This window comes from Symphalangus syndactylus, chromosome 21 (assembly GCF_028878055.3).
Source record: "Symphalangus syndactylus isolate Jambi chromosome 21, NHGRI_mSymSyn1-v2.1_pri, whole genome shotgun sequence".
Lineage (NCBI taxonomy): Eukaryota > Metazoa > Chordata > Mammalia > Primates > Hylobatidae > Symphalangus > Symphalangus syndactylus.
In genome coordinates, this window is record NC_072443.2 from 47,757,877 (window position 1) to 47,774,013 (window position 16,137).

The window sequence follows — 16,137 nt, forward strand, 5'->3', positions numbered from 1 at the left end:
AATTAATTCATGAATACTAAATAAAATTAAAGATGCTAATGGACTCTTGTGTGAAATAGTTTAGAATTCACTTAATAAATTTTTAGACTTAAATCTCTATCTGGAAAATCTGAACATATCAAAGAGACTACAGCTGGCTCCTTCAAATGCTGTAGCACTAACACCTAAAAAAAAAAAAACAACAACAAAAAAACAAAAAACACAAGGAGGTTCTGGGACTAGGAGAACACTCTTTAATGATAAAGCCAAAGTATAAATAAAATTAAAAAAATTGATAAAGCCTGTCCAAGTACTAAAGACAATTAGAGTAGGCAGGTGACCTGTACAAAGTATTAGTGATAACACAACGTTCAGCTTCCTAAGAGTTAAAATGTGCTGCTTACATGAAGGGAGATGATACTGAGCTAAGAAGTCCTGGTATGGAGAAGCAGAGAGACCAACCTACTTCATATTATTTATAAAATAGAGAATATTCTCAGCTAACATGCTGGAAAAAAAAATTCTTCCAAAAAGGCAGAATTACAATCAATGCCAAGATTTACAAATTCCATCATGTTTAAATATAAGGACAAAACTAAACATTTGTTATTTTAAAAAAACCCACAAATTTCCCAAACTATAGCTTATCTGTTAGCAGTTCTTTATCAGTCTGACTATTCTTTAAAGGCCTTAAAACATGAATTTGGGATAAAAACAAATAAAAGTGCCCAAGTTTTAAGAAGCCATATGTTAATTTAGGATGTTATCTATATATTTTTTAGACCAATCAATGTTTTTTAAGAGGTGTAGATACTGGTAACTTTTTTCTTTAAATAAATGTTTATATATTTCACCAACAACACTGGCCTGTGGCACACAGCATGTTTAATAAAAACACATTGCTATTAAAAAAAAAGTATATGGAAATAGAAAAAAAAAAAAACCTCTAGTTTCAATAGAAAAACTTACATCCAGAGATTCTTTTCCCATTATCTTTTAGGACAACCACAGAACTATTTCAACCTGTACCCTTAATCCAGCAGATACATCTTAATAAAAGAACTCTAATTGCTAAGTACTGAAATAAAACATTACTTACAATAATTTCCTAGTTATCTACAACTTTCTTCTTGTAGCAATTGTCAACTTCTGAAGATGACTTGTTTTTATAAGCTCCTCAGTGTCAATGTATCTCAACAATACATTTATTACTTGCACAATGTATTACTTCACACATAATTAATAATATAAAACATCACTTCACTAAAGAGAAATACACATTCAATATAGCCAAGTTCTAGTTTTAAAAAGAAGCACCTGATGGGTTTTCTTCTGAATTCATTTCTCCAGAAGACCAGTCCTTAAAGACTTCTGGAGTCTAGATATGTTGGCATCTAATGCCGCAAGGCCATTTCTGAAGTCTTGTTCATCACGAGATGTGAACGTTGAAAATGAAGAGATGCTCCAGTCAGACATCAAGTCAGAAGTGAAAACACTACCATCACAGACAGTATTGCCTTTCACTTGAAGGCTGTTGCTAAGACAACCTGATGGGCCATGACTTGCAGTTTGTTCCTCTGGCTCCTTGGTGGCAGCAGGGATCTTACCAATTGCTTCCTTTATTTTCTTGAGGAGCTGTGTGTCATTCATATCAGATGCTCTGGAAAGTTTTTCAGGTGCATCTTCTGCTTCCTTTGTTGAAGAGGAACAGACTACAGGTGTACACAGTTTATTTTCTTTTCCAGAGACAGCAAGTCCACTGTTGCTGACTAGCTGTGTTGTAGCTGCTCTTATTTGTGGCTGAGGGGATAGTCTCTTAGAAAGTGATTTCTTTTCAGAAGTGCTTCTAGCAAAAGGAATGTAAATTGTATTATCCAAATTATGCTCATCTTCTATTAAAGCCATAGTTTCGCTCCCTTCATCAGAATCCTGTTTTGAAAGGGCAGAAATAATTCCAGGTGCAGATACTTCCTCCATGCCCCTAGTGTTACTATTTTGAGGGCCTCTGGAGGACAGAACATTTTCATAGGGTTTGTCTGGCTCTATGGTTTCCTCATTTTTAATTGTAGAAAGTGGCTCTGAATGTGTAAAACTGTAATTTGTTTCTAACTTATTTAGATAGCTCATTATGGAAGTGTGAGCAGGAGCTGGGTCATGTTGAAGTTGTTTATCATGAATGTTCAAGAGTGATTTGGTAAGGTTATTCCCAGGCTTGCAGCGAGCACTGTCCACACTAAGATCGGAGAGAAGCTTTGCCATGCTAGTCTGTAAAGTTCTGTTAAGAAGAATTTAGAACACTAATTATTATTTTTTAACTGTTTCTTTAATTCACTTATCTATACCTCCATCTTTAAAAAAAAGGATTTGAGAGAAGTGTCTGGTTCTTAATACGAAAACAAGCAACTAGAAGCACAAAATCACAGAATGTGTCCAAGCTTTTGGCTTCACTGGGCCACACTGGAAGAAGAATTGTCTTGGGCCACACATAAAATACATTAACACTAACGACAGCTGATGAGCTTAAAAATTTGTCAAAAAAAATTTCATAATGTTTTAAGAAAGTTTATGAATTTGTGTTGAGCCACATTCAAACCCATCCTGGGCTGCATGTGGCTCAGGGGCTATGAGTTGGACAAGCTTGGTTTAGACCAAATAGATCTCATAGACATAATATAGAACATTCCATCCTATTGCAACAGAGTACACATTCTTCTCTCGTGCACACAGAACATTCTTCAGGATAGATCATGCTAGACCACAAAATAAGTCTTAACAAATTTAAGGAGACTAGAATCATATCAAGCATCTTCCGATTCCAATGGCATGAAACCAGGAATCCATAACGAGAAATTTTGGGAAATTCACAACATGGAAATTAAGCAACATGTTGCTGAACAACCAATGAGACAAAGAAGAAATTAAAAGGGTAATAAAATAATACCTTGAGACAAACAAAAATGAAAACAAAATATGACAACATTTATGGGATGCAGCAAAAGCAATTCTAAGAGGGAAATTTATAGCAATAAACATATATCAAAAAAGAAAGCTCTCAATCTAATATTACATCTTAAGGAACTAGAAAAATAAGAACAAATTAAGCCCAAAATTAGCAGAAGGAAGAAATCACAAAAGATCAGAGCAAGAAATAAATGAAATAGAGACTAGAAAAACAATAGGAAAAAATCAGCAAAACTGAGTTTGTTTTTTGAGAGAAATAAACAAAATTGACAAACCCTTAGCTAGACTAAGAAAAGGAGAGAGAAGACTCAAATGAATCAGAAATAAAAGGAGACATTACAACTGATAACACAGCAATGCAAAGAATCATAAGAAGTTACTATGAGCAATTACACACCAACAAATTAGATAACCCAGAAGAAATGGATAAATTCCTATACAGACACAACTTACCAAACTTGAATCACGAAGAAACAGAAAGTCTGAGCAGACCAGTAATGAGTAAGGATATTAAATGTTCTTAATAAAGTCTCCCACCAAAGAAAAGCCCAGGACAAGACAGCTTTATAGCTGAATTCTAACCAACACTTAAAGAACATTTAAAGAAGGATTGAGAATACCAATCCTTCTCAAACTCTTCCAAACATTCAAAGTGGAGGGAATTTTTCCAAACTTGTTTTACATAGAAAACACTGAACACGGCCAAGAACAAGGCCAATATGACTCTGATAACAAAGCCAGAAAAGAACACTACAAGAAAAGAAAACTACAGGTCAATATCTCTGATGAACACAGATTAAAAAAAAACCCCTCAACAAAATACTAGCAAACCAAATTCAACAACACATTAAAAGAATTATTCACCATGATTAGAGTATTTACATTTGAGATGCAAGGATGGCTCAATATACAAAACCAATGTGATATACCACATTAACAGAACGAAGAATTTAAAACTATATGATCACCGCAAAAGATGCAGAAAATGCACTTGATAAATTTCAACATGCTTTCATGAAAAAACTCTAAAAAGATCCCATATAGAAGGAATATACCTTAACACAACAAAGGCCATATATATGACAAACCCATAGTTAACATCATATTCAATGATGCAAAGTTGAAAGTTTTTCCTCTAAGATCAAGACTAAGGTAAGAAGGCCCACTCTCACCACTTTTTTCAACATATTACTGGAAATCTTACCTAGAGTAATTAGGCAAGAGAAAAAAAATAGAAGATAATCAGAAAGGAAGAAATGAAATTGTCTGTTTGCTGACACGATTTTATACACAGAAAATCCTAAACATCAAAAAACTGTTTTGCTGATAAACTCAGTAAAGTTGCAGGATACAAAATCAACATAAAAAATCAGTAACGTTTCTATACACTCACAACAAACTACCCAAAAGAAATTAAGAAAAACAAGCGACAAAAAACAAAGTAAAATACTTCAGTGAAGAGTTAACAAAGGAGATGAACAATACACATATATTATTAGTATTTACTAAATATATATATATTATTAGTATATACTAAAAACTATGAAACACTGATAAAAGAAATTGAAGAAAACACAAATAAATGGAAGGCTATCCTGTGCTCATGACTGGAAGAAACAATATTGTTGGAATATGCATGCTACCCAAAATGACCTACAAATTCAACAGAATTCCTATCAAAATTCCAGTGTCATTTTTCACAGAAATAGAACAAACCATCCTAAAATTCATATAGAATAATTTTAAAAAACCCCAAAAAGCCAAAAATATCTTAAGTAAAAAGAACAAAGCTGGGGGCACCACATTGCCTGATTTCAAAATATATTAAAGGAATTGAAATCAAAACGGCATGAACTGGCATAAAAACAGACACGCTGATCAATGGAACAGGACATAAATAAATCCATGTATTTATGGCCAATTGATTTTTGACAAAGGTGACAAGAAAACAAAATGGGGAAAAGTCTCTTCAACAGATGGTGATGGGAAAACTGGAGATCCACGTACAAAAGAATGGAATTGGATTCTTACTTCACAATGAATACAAAAATATACTAAAAATGGATTAAAGATTTAAATGCAAGACCTGAAACTGTAAAACTATCAGAAATAAACATGAGGGAAAAGCTCCATGACACTGGTCCAGGCAATCATTTTTTAGATATGACCTTGAAAGCACAGGTATCACAAACAAAAATAGACAAATGAAATTGTATCAAACTAAAAGGCTTCTGCACAGCAAGGGGAACAATCTAACAGAGTGAAGAGACAAGCCATGGCGTGGGAGAAATATTTGCAAACCATGCTTGATAAGGGGTTAATATTCAAAATATGTAAGGGACTCACGCAACTCAATAGCAAAAAAACAAATAATTAAAAAAATGGGCAAAGGACATTTCTCCATTTAAATGGCCAATATGTCTAAGAAAAAATGCTCAACATTAGGGAAATGCAAATTAAAACCACAATGAGATATCATCTCACACCTGTCAGAATGGCTATTACAAAAAAGATGAAAGCTAACAAGTGTTGATGAAGATGTGGAGAAAAGGAAACCCTTGTATACTGTTGGTAGGAATGTAAATTAGTATAGACACAACGGGAAACAGTGTGGAAGCTCCTCAAAAATGTATAAATAGAATTACCATATGATTCAGCAATCCCATGTCTATGTACATATCCATATATATATCCATATATATGTATACATATATACACACATATATATGTATACGTACATACACACACACACACACACGCACATATCTATGTATCTATACACACATACCCAGAGTATGGGCATTGTAGCATTATTCACAACAGCCAAGGTATGGAATAAACTTAAGTTTCCTTCAGTGAATGAATGATTATTTCTTTATAGAAAATGTGGCATATAAACATATTGGAATACTACTCAGCCCTAAAAAAACAAACAAACAAACAAAAAAACCAGGAAATTCTGTCATTTGCAACATGAATGAACCTGGAGGACATCCATATGCTAAGTGAAATAAGCCAGGAACAGAAAGACTAATACTGCATGACCTCACTTATATATGGAATATAAACAAGTTGAACTCATAGAAGCAGAGAGTAGAATAGTGGTTACCAGAGACTGGAGTTGTGGTGGGTGTAAGGTAGGGTATGGGATATGGGGAGATGTTAGTCAAAGGGTACAAAGTTTCAGTTACATAGGAGGAATAAGTTTGTGGGTTCTATTGAACAGTAGGGTGACTAAACTTTTTTTTTTTTTTTAGACGGAGTTTTGTTCTGTTGCCCAAGCTGGAGTACAGTGGTGCAATCTCACCTCATGGTAACCTCTGCCTCCCGAGTTCAAGCCATACTCCTGCCTCAGCCTTCCGAGTAGCTGGGATTACAGGCATCTGCTACCATGCCCAGCTAATTTTTGTATTTTTAGTAGAGACAGGGTTTTACCATGTTGGCCAGGCTAGTCTCAAACTCCTGACCTCAGGTGATCTGCCCGCCTTGGCCCCCCAAAGTGTTAGGATTACAGGCGTGAGCCACCACGCCCAGCCTAGAGTGATTATACTTAATAATAATCCAACATTGCTAAAAAAGTAAATTCCAAATGTCTCACTCCAAAATACAATAAGTGAGATGATGGACATGTTAATTAGCTTGATTTACTTATTTCACCTTGTTTACATATACCAAAACATCACTGTACCCCACATAGTTAAGATGGTATTAATTTGTCAATTATGATATTAAAAGAAGCTAATGAGTTGTTACTACAACACAAAAATATGCTGGAGAAACATATCTTTGAAGGAATGCTGTAATGAATAATGACCCACTAATTAATTTGATCAGACTGCATACCAAAATTTTTATTTTTATTTTCAGTAAAGGAATACTTATATTGAGGTTTCTTTCCAGTTTTTAAAAAAAATTATTGTTGCTATAGATAAAATCAGAGATAAAGAAAGGAAGGGACAATGACATTTAAAAAAGCTTAATTTCTGGAAATTAGTAGCAATTACTAATCTTCTGATATATAAACAGAATATGACTCATCGTCTCTGAAATTAAAAATCTCTCTAAGTAAAGAGATATGAAAACGTTAAAATTTTAAAGGAAGGAATATGAGCACCTAAACAGTGACAAGTGGATATACTGGTGTTTCTATTATATGTAATTCAGCCAAAGACAGTGATTTTTAATACTTAGAAAATTGGCACATTTTCATAACAAATGCAGGGTTCTTTCTAGGCTACTTATAAAAATATATTAATTTAAATAACTATGAGTACTTGTAAGAATGCTCTTTGAAACTATTCACTACTTATTTACTTAAATAATGTTATATATTATTTAATTTATATATTTTTAAATATAAATATTATTTAAATTAAAATATTAATTTTCCTCATTTTAATGGTTTTATAACATGTTGTAGTAAGATCTGAAAAAAAAAAGTGATACAGGCACATTTAAAATCATTACAGGTTGGAGACAGAAAAGAAAGATGATTTGTGGTATTTCTTTAGACCTTGTACATGTACCTTTCAGTCCCATTACTCCTTCCCCAAAGTCTGAGAAAGGCATTCAGAAATTTTACAAAATCTCTTTTCTGAGAGATTATTTAAAACACACATACAAAAACCATATGCCTATCTGACTAAGGTGACTATGGGAAGAGTGAAGGAGTAGAAGAGCATGTAGATTTATCTGTACTGTCGGATGCTGGTGCTTTACACTCTAACGTCCAAAGTAACACTAAAATGGTCACAGCAACCCACCTATAGAACTAGAGATGTTCCTAACCAATTGAATTGCATAGGGTGTCACCAAAGAAATTATAAATCAACAATGTGGATGAATTTAGATATAATTAAGCTCAGAGACTTTTTTGTTTTGTTTTAATTTAAAGAACAAAACAATGGCTGGGTGTGCTGGTAATCCCAGCACTTTGGGAGGCCAAGGTGGGAGAACTGCTTGAGCCTAGAAGTTCAAGACCAGCTGGGGCAACATGGCAAGACCTCGTCTCTACTAAAAGTACAAAAAAAAAAAAAAATAGCTGGGCACAGTGGCATGTGCCTGTGGTCCCAGCTACTTGGGAGCCTGAAGTGGGAAGATTGCATGAGCCAGGGAGGTTGAGGCGGCACTGAGCTGTGATCGCACCACTGCACTCCAGCTTGGGTGACAGCAAGATTCTGCCTCAAAACAAAAAAAAAAGTATAAAACTGACATCAATGAACGTAGTTAGAATTTTGAAGCTGTTACTAAATCTTTAGAAAATGTAGGGATAGTGCTAAACTCTACATGAGATACTGTGCTAAGCCTTCCCATCATGTTTTTACAATCATTCATAAGAGTGTAGTCAATCTGACAGGTGAGCTAGTAGTCACGAGGCAGGATTTATGCCCAGCATAAAAACGTGCTTAACAAAAATATAAAAAACTGATAGGAAAATTCTTTAGTCTTACGAAAAGGAGGGCAAAAGTCTGTATCTAATATTCTAGACAAGGCCTTTTATAAAGGCAAATAGTAAGCAAGAATTAATGAACTTTTTCAGTTCCTATACTTCTATGTTAGGATAAATGTTAAGGAAAAAAAAGGCTCCAATTACACTTTTTCATTCTGAATAAACAATGGAAAAGGCAGACTGCATGTTATTTTGAAAGAATGAGCAGGTACAAAAGTATCTCCTACACAGGTAGAAGAATACCTCAATAATGGGGCATCTTTATCCAGAGAAAAGCTGTCCTCTTTAAAACAGATAGCAAAGCTGAAGACAGAATCCAAAATCCTGGCTCTGGTCCTAGTTCAGACACTAACTAGCTGTGAAAGTCAGGTAAGTCCCTTTTTTCTTTGGGCTTCCATTTCTACTAATTTCTAGAAAAGTTATACTGTTACTCTGAAAGATTTTTCTTATGTTTTTGTTACCAATTTTCTTAGTAAATGCATTGCATATGTTGAATAGTATTGTCAACATGTGCAATGCATTTACTTAAAAAAAGATGTATCTGGCCTGGCACAGTGGCTCACGCCTGTAATCCCAGCACTTTGGGAGGCTGAGGCAGGTGGATCATGAAGTCAGGAGATAGAGACCATCCTGGCTAACACGGTGAAACCCAGTCTCTACTAAAAAAAAAAAAAAAAAAAAAATAGCTGGGCGTGGTGGGGGACACCTGTAGTCCCAGCTACTGGGGAGGCTGAGGCAGGAGAATGGCGTGAACACAGGAGGCGGAGCTTGCAGTGAGCCAAGATAGTGCCACTGCACTCCAGCCTGGGCGACAGAGCAAGACTGTCTCAAAATAAAAAATAAATAAATAAAAAAAGATGTATCCCTACATATGTCAGTAAAGCGCTAGAATACGCTTTTCACTTGTCAGTGTGGATATTTAGCCACTAAAAATAATTAAATATTTTTATGTATGCTTCACACATATATATTTGGAACATAATACAAAATTAATGTTTGTTGAATAAACAAACGAATCCATCCATTCATCTGTCTACCTCCCAGGTAAAAAATTATAAGGTTTACTTAGGCTAAATCATGCATGGAGTTGTTACCATGGCTAAAGCCACTCCATGTGCAAGAGGAACATCTGGCTAGAAATTAAGAGATGTGAGTTCTAGTCCCAGCTCTGTTATTAACATTCTACTAATACTTATTTTGGGTGGCCTCAGTTTGCCCATTTATGAAAATGCAGATACTAAAATCTTCCCTCCATAGATGAGGACAAATAAAATGACATAGGAAAGACAGAACTTTGAAAAAAATCGAAGTACTTTATAAATAAAAGATAGCAGCTTGTGATTTCATATCCATAAAGAAGCTGAATTTAGCAGTATGAAGAAAAGGATTGTGAGAAGGAAAGAAAACTACCAGAGAACTATATCCTCCACTTCATCTGATTTTCTGCTTGGGGCTAAGAGTTGCCCCTTAGAATGAAGCAGATGTTCATAGTAACTCCTAAGCAAACTCTCATGGCACTTGACCATGCTGACTCACTATTTTTTTCTTTTCTTCCTTTTTCTTTTCTAAACAGACTGTATACCATATATAACTTTTACAAAATAAGTTTATTGAGATATTATTTTAATATATTTATTTTATTATTATTTTTTGAGACAGGGTCTCACTCTGTCACCCAGGTTGGAGTGCAGTGGCATGACAGTGGCTCACCACAGCTTCCACCTCCTGGGGTCCTCCCATTTCTGCCTCTCGAGTAGCTGGGACTACAGGCATGTGCCACCACGCCCAGCTAACTTTGGTATTTTTTGTAGAGACAGGGTTTTGCTGTGTTGCCCAGGCTGGTCTTGAGCTCCTGGGCTCAGGCGATCCACCCACCTCAGCCTCCCAAAGTGCTGGGGTTACAGGCATGAGGCACTGCACTCAACAGATATAATTTACATACCACAAAATCTACTCCTTTTAAGTGCAAAATTTGGTGGTTATTAGTATATTCATAGAGTTGAGAACTGTCACCACTATCTAATTTTAGAACATCTGCATCACTCCTAAATGAAACTACCCATTAGCAGTCACTTCCCATTCTACACCCCTCGGTTCCTCCAGCCCCTGGCAACTACTAATCTACTTTGTGTCTCTGTGAATCTGCCTATTCTGGACATTTCGTATAAATGGAATCACACCATATGTGGCCTTTTGTTACTCGGTTCTCTTAGTATAAATACTTGACACTAACAAAGTTCTCACCCCAAAATTATTCCTTAGAAAAAAGGAAACATGCTCCTTGGGATACCTTACAAAGACTTCCATAAGAAGGAACATTCTATTACTTTATTTTGAATAAGACTGGTATAAGCCAATATTCAGAACCTCTGACTAGAACCTAATCAATTATAATTCTATGATTACAAAAAATGTCTTGCTTTTGCCATTGTTAAATAAAAGTTTGAATGCAAACATCCTATGAAATATAAATGTGGAAAAAGGGCAATATTTCCATGTGAACAGATTATTAATTTCAAATACATTTATAAAACTAAATTAATAAATTAAATGTTATATATTACCGTTTCATCTGCTTCCCTACAAGTTTATCATTCAAAATGAGGGGAGAAGTTTAAAATTCAAAATCGATCTGTTCATTGGAAACACAAGGAAGATTATTTTATATTTGGAACTTCTAGGATCATTTGAAGACAAAGTCAGATCTGCAGATCTTTAGGCCTAAGATAACTGACTTCTTGCCTAGAACTTTAAAAAGCAGTTGAGAATCCAATTCTGCGCAAATATCTCAAAAGAAAACTTGAATTTTGTAAGTGAATATCATAGAAAAATTGAGTGAGGTAATTTTATTTTAGAAAAATACTGTTAGGGAATGAAGTGATCTCAAGGGCTACTGCCAGCTCACTCATTTAACTGATGAAATAAGGCTGAAAGAGGCTGACTTACCCAAGATCATATGGCATGAGGGCTTACCATGCTAAGTGCTTTTCATGAATGATTTCTTAGTTTCCCATGACAACTCTATTCATGTGCCTACTTTACAGCTGAGGTTTAGAGAAGTTAAATGGCTTGCTCAAAGTTACTCAGCTAATATGTGGCAGAGCTAGGATTACAGTCAGATCTCTCTAGCTTCAGAACCAGAGGGCTCAATGGTGTTGCTATACAAGTCTTCAGCTTCTCATCAGGTCCCCCTGCCCAGAATCACACAGTTTTAAAAAAACATTTCGCCAGGTTTGAAATTTCTAAACTAATTTAATTGGAACAGAAGAAAACATCATTAGAAATTAGCAAAAACCTTGGCAAAATAAGAGAAAAAGATATGGGTGAGAAAACAGGTCTAACATTATTTTGAAGTTTATAAAAACACCTAAAAATAAAAAAGGCATGAGTTATTCAAAGGAAGTCAATTTTACCTGGTTAATTCTCTTAGTCGAGTCACCTCAGCATCACGCTGACGTAATGTTATCCCCAATATCTGGTTTTCCTTTTCAGCCGTTTCTAACTTAAACTGCGAGCTTTTCACATTGACTAGGGCTTCCTCCAATTCTAAAACAACAAAAGTTTCAGTTTCCTTATTCCTTTTAAAAGATGTGACCATAACTACTGTCTAAATACGTACCAATTTTTATTCTTGTTATCTCAATATCGTATTGCTGTTTATTTTCAAGTATAGTTTGATCTTTGTCTTTAAATATACTAGTAAATTTTTTGTTTTCATCTTTCTGATTTTCAATCACTTTTAACAGCTCTTCATTTTTACTCTGCAGTAATTCCTGGCTCTTCAGTGACTCCTCCAATTGATTTTGCAGTGACATATTCAATGACTGAAGAGAAAACACTGTAAGACAAAATGGATCAAATAGTTGTTTCCCAAACCTAAAAAGTACAAACTTGGAAAATACCTGTTTCTTTAAAAAAAAAAAAAAAAAAAAAGCCTGAAATTTATTGATTTTGTTTAACAATTAATTGCATGAGCAGTTCTACATAAATACTACATATATTTTTAAAAATGATTGACAGAAGTCATACCTTTCTTTTCCAGTTGACATTTAAGCATTAATTTTTTTAACCCTTTCAAAAGAAAGAATACATAATCCTTTTAAAAGAATAATACATGTACAAAGTTAAAAAATTCAAACACCACAAAATGTCAATGATACCAAATGATTCTCAATGAAGAATCTCCCTTCCACTCCTCCTCTCTGTCCCCAGAAACAATCAGTATTAATTTTGGTATCTTTCGTGAAAACACTTTTGCATATGGTATTAATTACACTACATACACACACACACTATACACAATTTCTAACTTTGCCTTTTTTTCCCATAAGACTGTTGTATGCAAACACATAGATCTATCACGTTCTTTTTCATGGTGATAAAAGTATATGGCACCATTTATTAAGCAAATACATGCTCACTGAATGCTTACTATGTGTGAGGTATTGTATTAGAATCTGAATATACAGAGATGAACAACACAGACGTGGCCCCTGTTCTCACAGAGCTGATAACAAACAAGTAATTATAAACAGTAATGATCTCAAAGAAACAATAAGATAAATGATCAGATAATATAAATAAGAGAAGCTATTTAAAGTGGCAACTACTGATCTCCCCACTTGTCCTCTAGGCCTCCTCTCTCCTACCCTCTCCCTCTCCTCACCTTTGGTTAACAGTGGAGACACAGTGATAATTTCTAAATCACTCTAGTGAAACTGAACACTTTTATAAAGTGCTCATTCTGTTGGATAATCATATTTTTTTCTTATTGATTTGTAAGATATATTTATATATTAAGAAGATTAAGCCTTCATTGTGTCATGTATTGTTTCTCCATTTTGCTTATGTTTTGAATGTATTTATAATTTTGCTATGTAGAAACTGAAAAAGTTTTCTGGGGACATATTTTATCAATCTGTTCCTCTGTGGCAATTGAGTCTTTGTCAGGCTTAGGAAAAGTTCCCCTCCAAAAAAATAAAAAAATAAAAATTCTTATCTTTTCTTCTGGTACTATTCTAGTTTCTTTCTTTAATTAAGCTCTGTGATCATTAAGGACAATTTGGCAATATCTGTCACAATTGCAACTGTATATACCCTTTGGCTCAACAATTCTACTGCTATAAATCTATCCTACAAAAATGCTGGCCAGGCGTGGTGGCTCATTGTCTGTAATCCCACACTTTGGGAGGGGATCACTTGAGGTCAGGAGTTCAAGACCAGCCTGGCCAACATGATGAAACCCTGTCTCTAATAAAAATACAAAAATTAGCCGGGCGTGGTGGCAGGCGCCTATAATCCCAGATACTTGAGAGGCTGAGGGAAAAGAATAGCTTGAACCTTGGAGGCAGAGGTTGCAGTGAGCCATGATCGCACCACTGCACTCCAGCTTGGGCCACAGAGTGACGCCATCTCAAAACAAACAAACAAACAAACAGAAAAAGCTGACATATATGCACAAAGACATATACAAAGATTTTCACTGCAATGTTGTTTGCACTGGGAAAAAAGGGGAAAGTGCTATTACCAAAGGAACATATTATGGTAGACCTGGATAAGCAGAATACCCAAGTAATTCTTAAAGAGAAAGATGCATAATTATGTATTTTGATAGACAAAAATGTCCACTATATGTTAAATGAATAAACAGAAGCTGTGGAAAAGTATATACAGTGTGATCTCATTTTAAAAAAAGAAAAAGTACATATATAGTTCTATTTGTGCCTGGCATACAGTAGGTATTCAGTAAGTGTTTGTTAAATAAATCAATTATATATGCAGAGAAGATATGTAAAAGGAAACACATTCCTGTATTTCAAAACAAACAAACAAAAAAAGGTGTATATTATTGGGAAGTGATAGCATCTTTTATTTTCCTATGTTTCTGCAATATTTTAAATTTATCCCCTCAAAGTAATTACAAAAGCTCAATTCTTTATCAACATTTCCAGAGCCACAAATAATTTATCAATCCTTAAAGTTCTTTTACCTACATTCAAGGTTGCAATCCACAGCACCAGATGGCTTATGAGTTTTCTGTTGTTCTCTGAGTTGCTGGTTCAAAATTCTCAACTGCCTAAAGAAATAATGAAGAACTATGAATGCAAGAATACCAAGCCAATTTAATAGTATACATGTGATAGCCTATCAAAAAAGATAAAACATAAACCCACTAAGACGGCAGAAGTCCATCTCATCCCCAAAAGACAAAAACTAAATAAACAACAATAACAAAACCATACTACTATTATTATGAGGCCTGAGATAATTTTTTAAGGTTGCCTGAAACAACATAAAACCTCCCTTCATAGGCCAGGTGCAGTGGCTCACGCCTGTAATCCCAGCACTTTGGGAGGTCGAGGTGGGCGGATCACCTGAGGTCAGGAGTTTGAGACTAGCCTGGCCAACATGGCGAAACCCCATCTCTACTAAAAATACAAAAATTAGCTGGGTGTGGTGCCTGTAATCCCAGCTACTTGGGGGGGCTGAGGCAGGAGAATTGCTTGAACCTGGGAGGTGGAGGTTGCAGTGAGCGAGATTGCGCCACTGCATTCCAGCCTGGTGAAAGAGCGAGACTCTGCCTCAAAAACAAAAACAAAAACAAAAAACCCTCATGAGGAAAGTGTTAATTTCTCTTTTTTGTCTCTTCAGTGATTTGTTGTTTTTTTCTCTTTCTTTCCTTTTCTATCTCCTCATGCTGTTTCTCGTCGTCTTTCGGTGTATCTTCATCACTGTAGTTAATCATCTACTTTTTAAAAGATTTGTCATTACTATGAACTAGAATACCTACAGGCACTGACTGCTATCAGACATCTATCTGCCTGATGTTTGTCATATGCTGAAACACAAATCTATGCTTCTAATAATTTTATTAGATGGAAAAGTTAATGGTCTTAAGTAATGAGAATATTAACATGCTACAAATCTGCCCTGTTACAATGAACTTCACAATATGTATCTGCTTCACAAATAGAAACATATAAAAGTGTTTTCTTTACTCCTAAGAAGTTATCGCTTATGGGGAAAAAAAGTTACCTCTATTATCTTTCCAGAATTACTTACCTAAAAATATTTTGCCTTAAAATATTTATTTTTGGTACTGACTCTAAAATGATAGTACCCTACCTCACATCACTCACATATATTAATTATGAGTTGATTAAAGTGATAAAATATGTAAACAAAACCCAACTATACAAGTTTTATGGGGGAAATCTACATAATCTTGAAGTCGGGAAGGCATTTCCAAGTGAAACTCAATATCCAGCAAGCATCAAGGAAAAGAACGAAAGATTTAACCATATCAAAATTTGAAACTTTGTAGAATTAAAAGCCTGAAAGAAAATACCTGCACATATGTTATAGACAAGGGGTCCATAACATTTAAAGAACTCCTACAAATCAGTAAGGAAGGCAACCTAGTAAAAAGTGACAAAGGATAAGAATGAGCAGTTCACATAAGAAATAGAAATGGCCTATAAGCATATGATAAAAATGCTCATCTTCACTAACATGAAGAATTGCAAATTTAAAAGAAGGTATTTTTTGGCCATAGGATTGACAAAAATAAAAGGAAATAACATTTTCTGATGATAGTACAGGAAATGAATTAACTCAATTCGTGTGATTATATCAGTATAACCATTCTGGATGGCAGTTTGAAATGTCCAACAAAATGTAAAATGTTCATAATCTCTGACAAAATTATTCTACTTCTAGGTTATCAAGCATCAGAAACAGTTTTACAT

At 34.7% G+C, this 16,137-nt stretch overlaps 1 protein-coding gene across 7 annotated transcripts in view; it reads right to left on the reverse strand.

Annotated features, from left to right (window-relative positions):
* Nucleotides 1–210: 210 nt before the first annotated feature.
* CCDC14 (coiled-coil domain containing 14) overlaps nucleotides 211–16,137 on the reverse strand; it is a 42,297-nt gene continuing 26,370 nt past the window's right edge. For 6 of the 7 annotated variants that reach the window (XM_055259274.2, XM_055259278.2, XM_063630184.1 and 3 more), the window contains 4 exons: nucleotides 14,383–14,465; nucleotides 12,009–12,227; nucleotides 11,803–11,935; nucleotides 211–2,254 (listed from right to left, as the gene is read on the reverse strand). In XM_055259274.2, the coding sequence (XP_055115249.1) occupies nucleotides 1,318–2,254; nucleotides 11,803–11,935; nucleotides 12,009–12,227; nucleotides 14,383–14,465 (1,372 nt within the window). In that variant the 3' untranslated portion in view covers nucleotides 211–1,317. The remainder of the gene's footprint in view (nucleotides 2,255–11,802; nucleotides 11,936–12,008; nucleotides 12,228–14,382; nucleotides 14,466–16,137) is intronic. The other variant, XM_063630183.1, reaches the window with a different exon arrangement.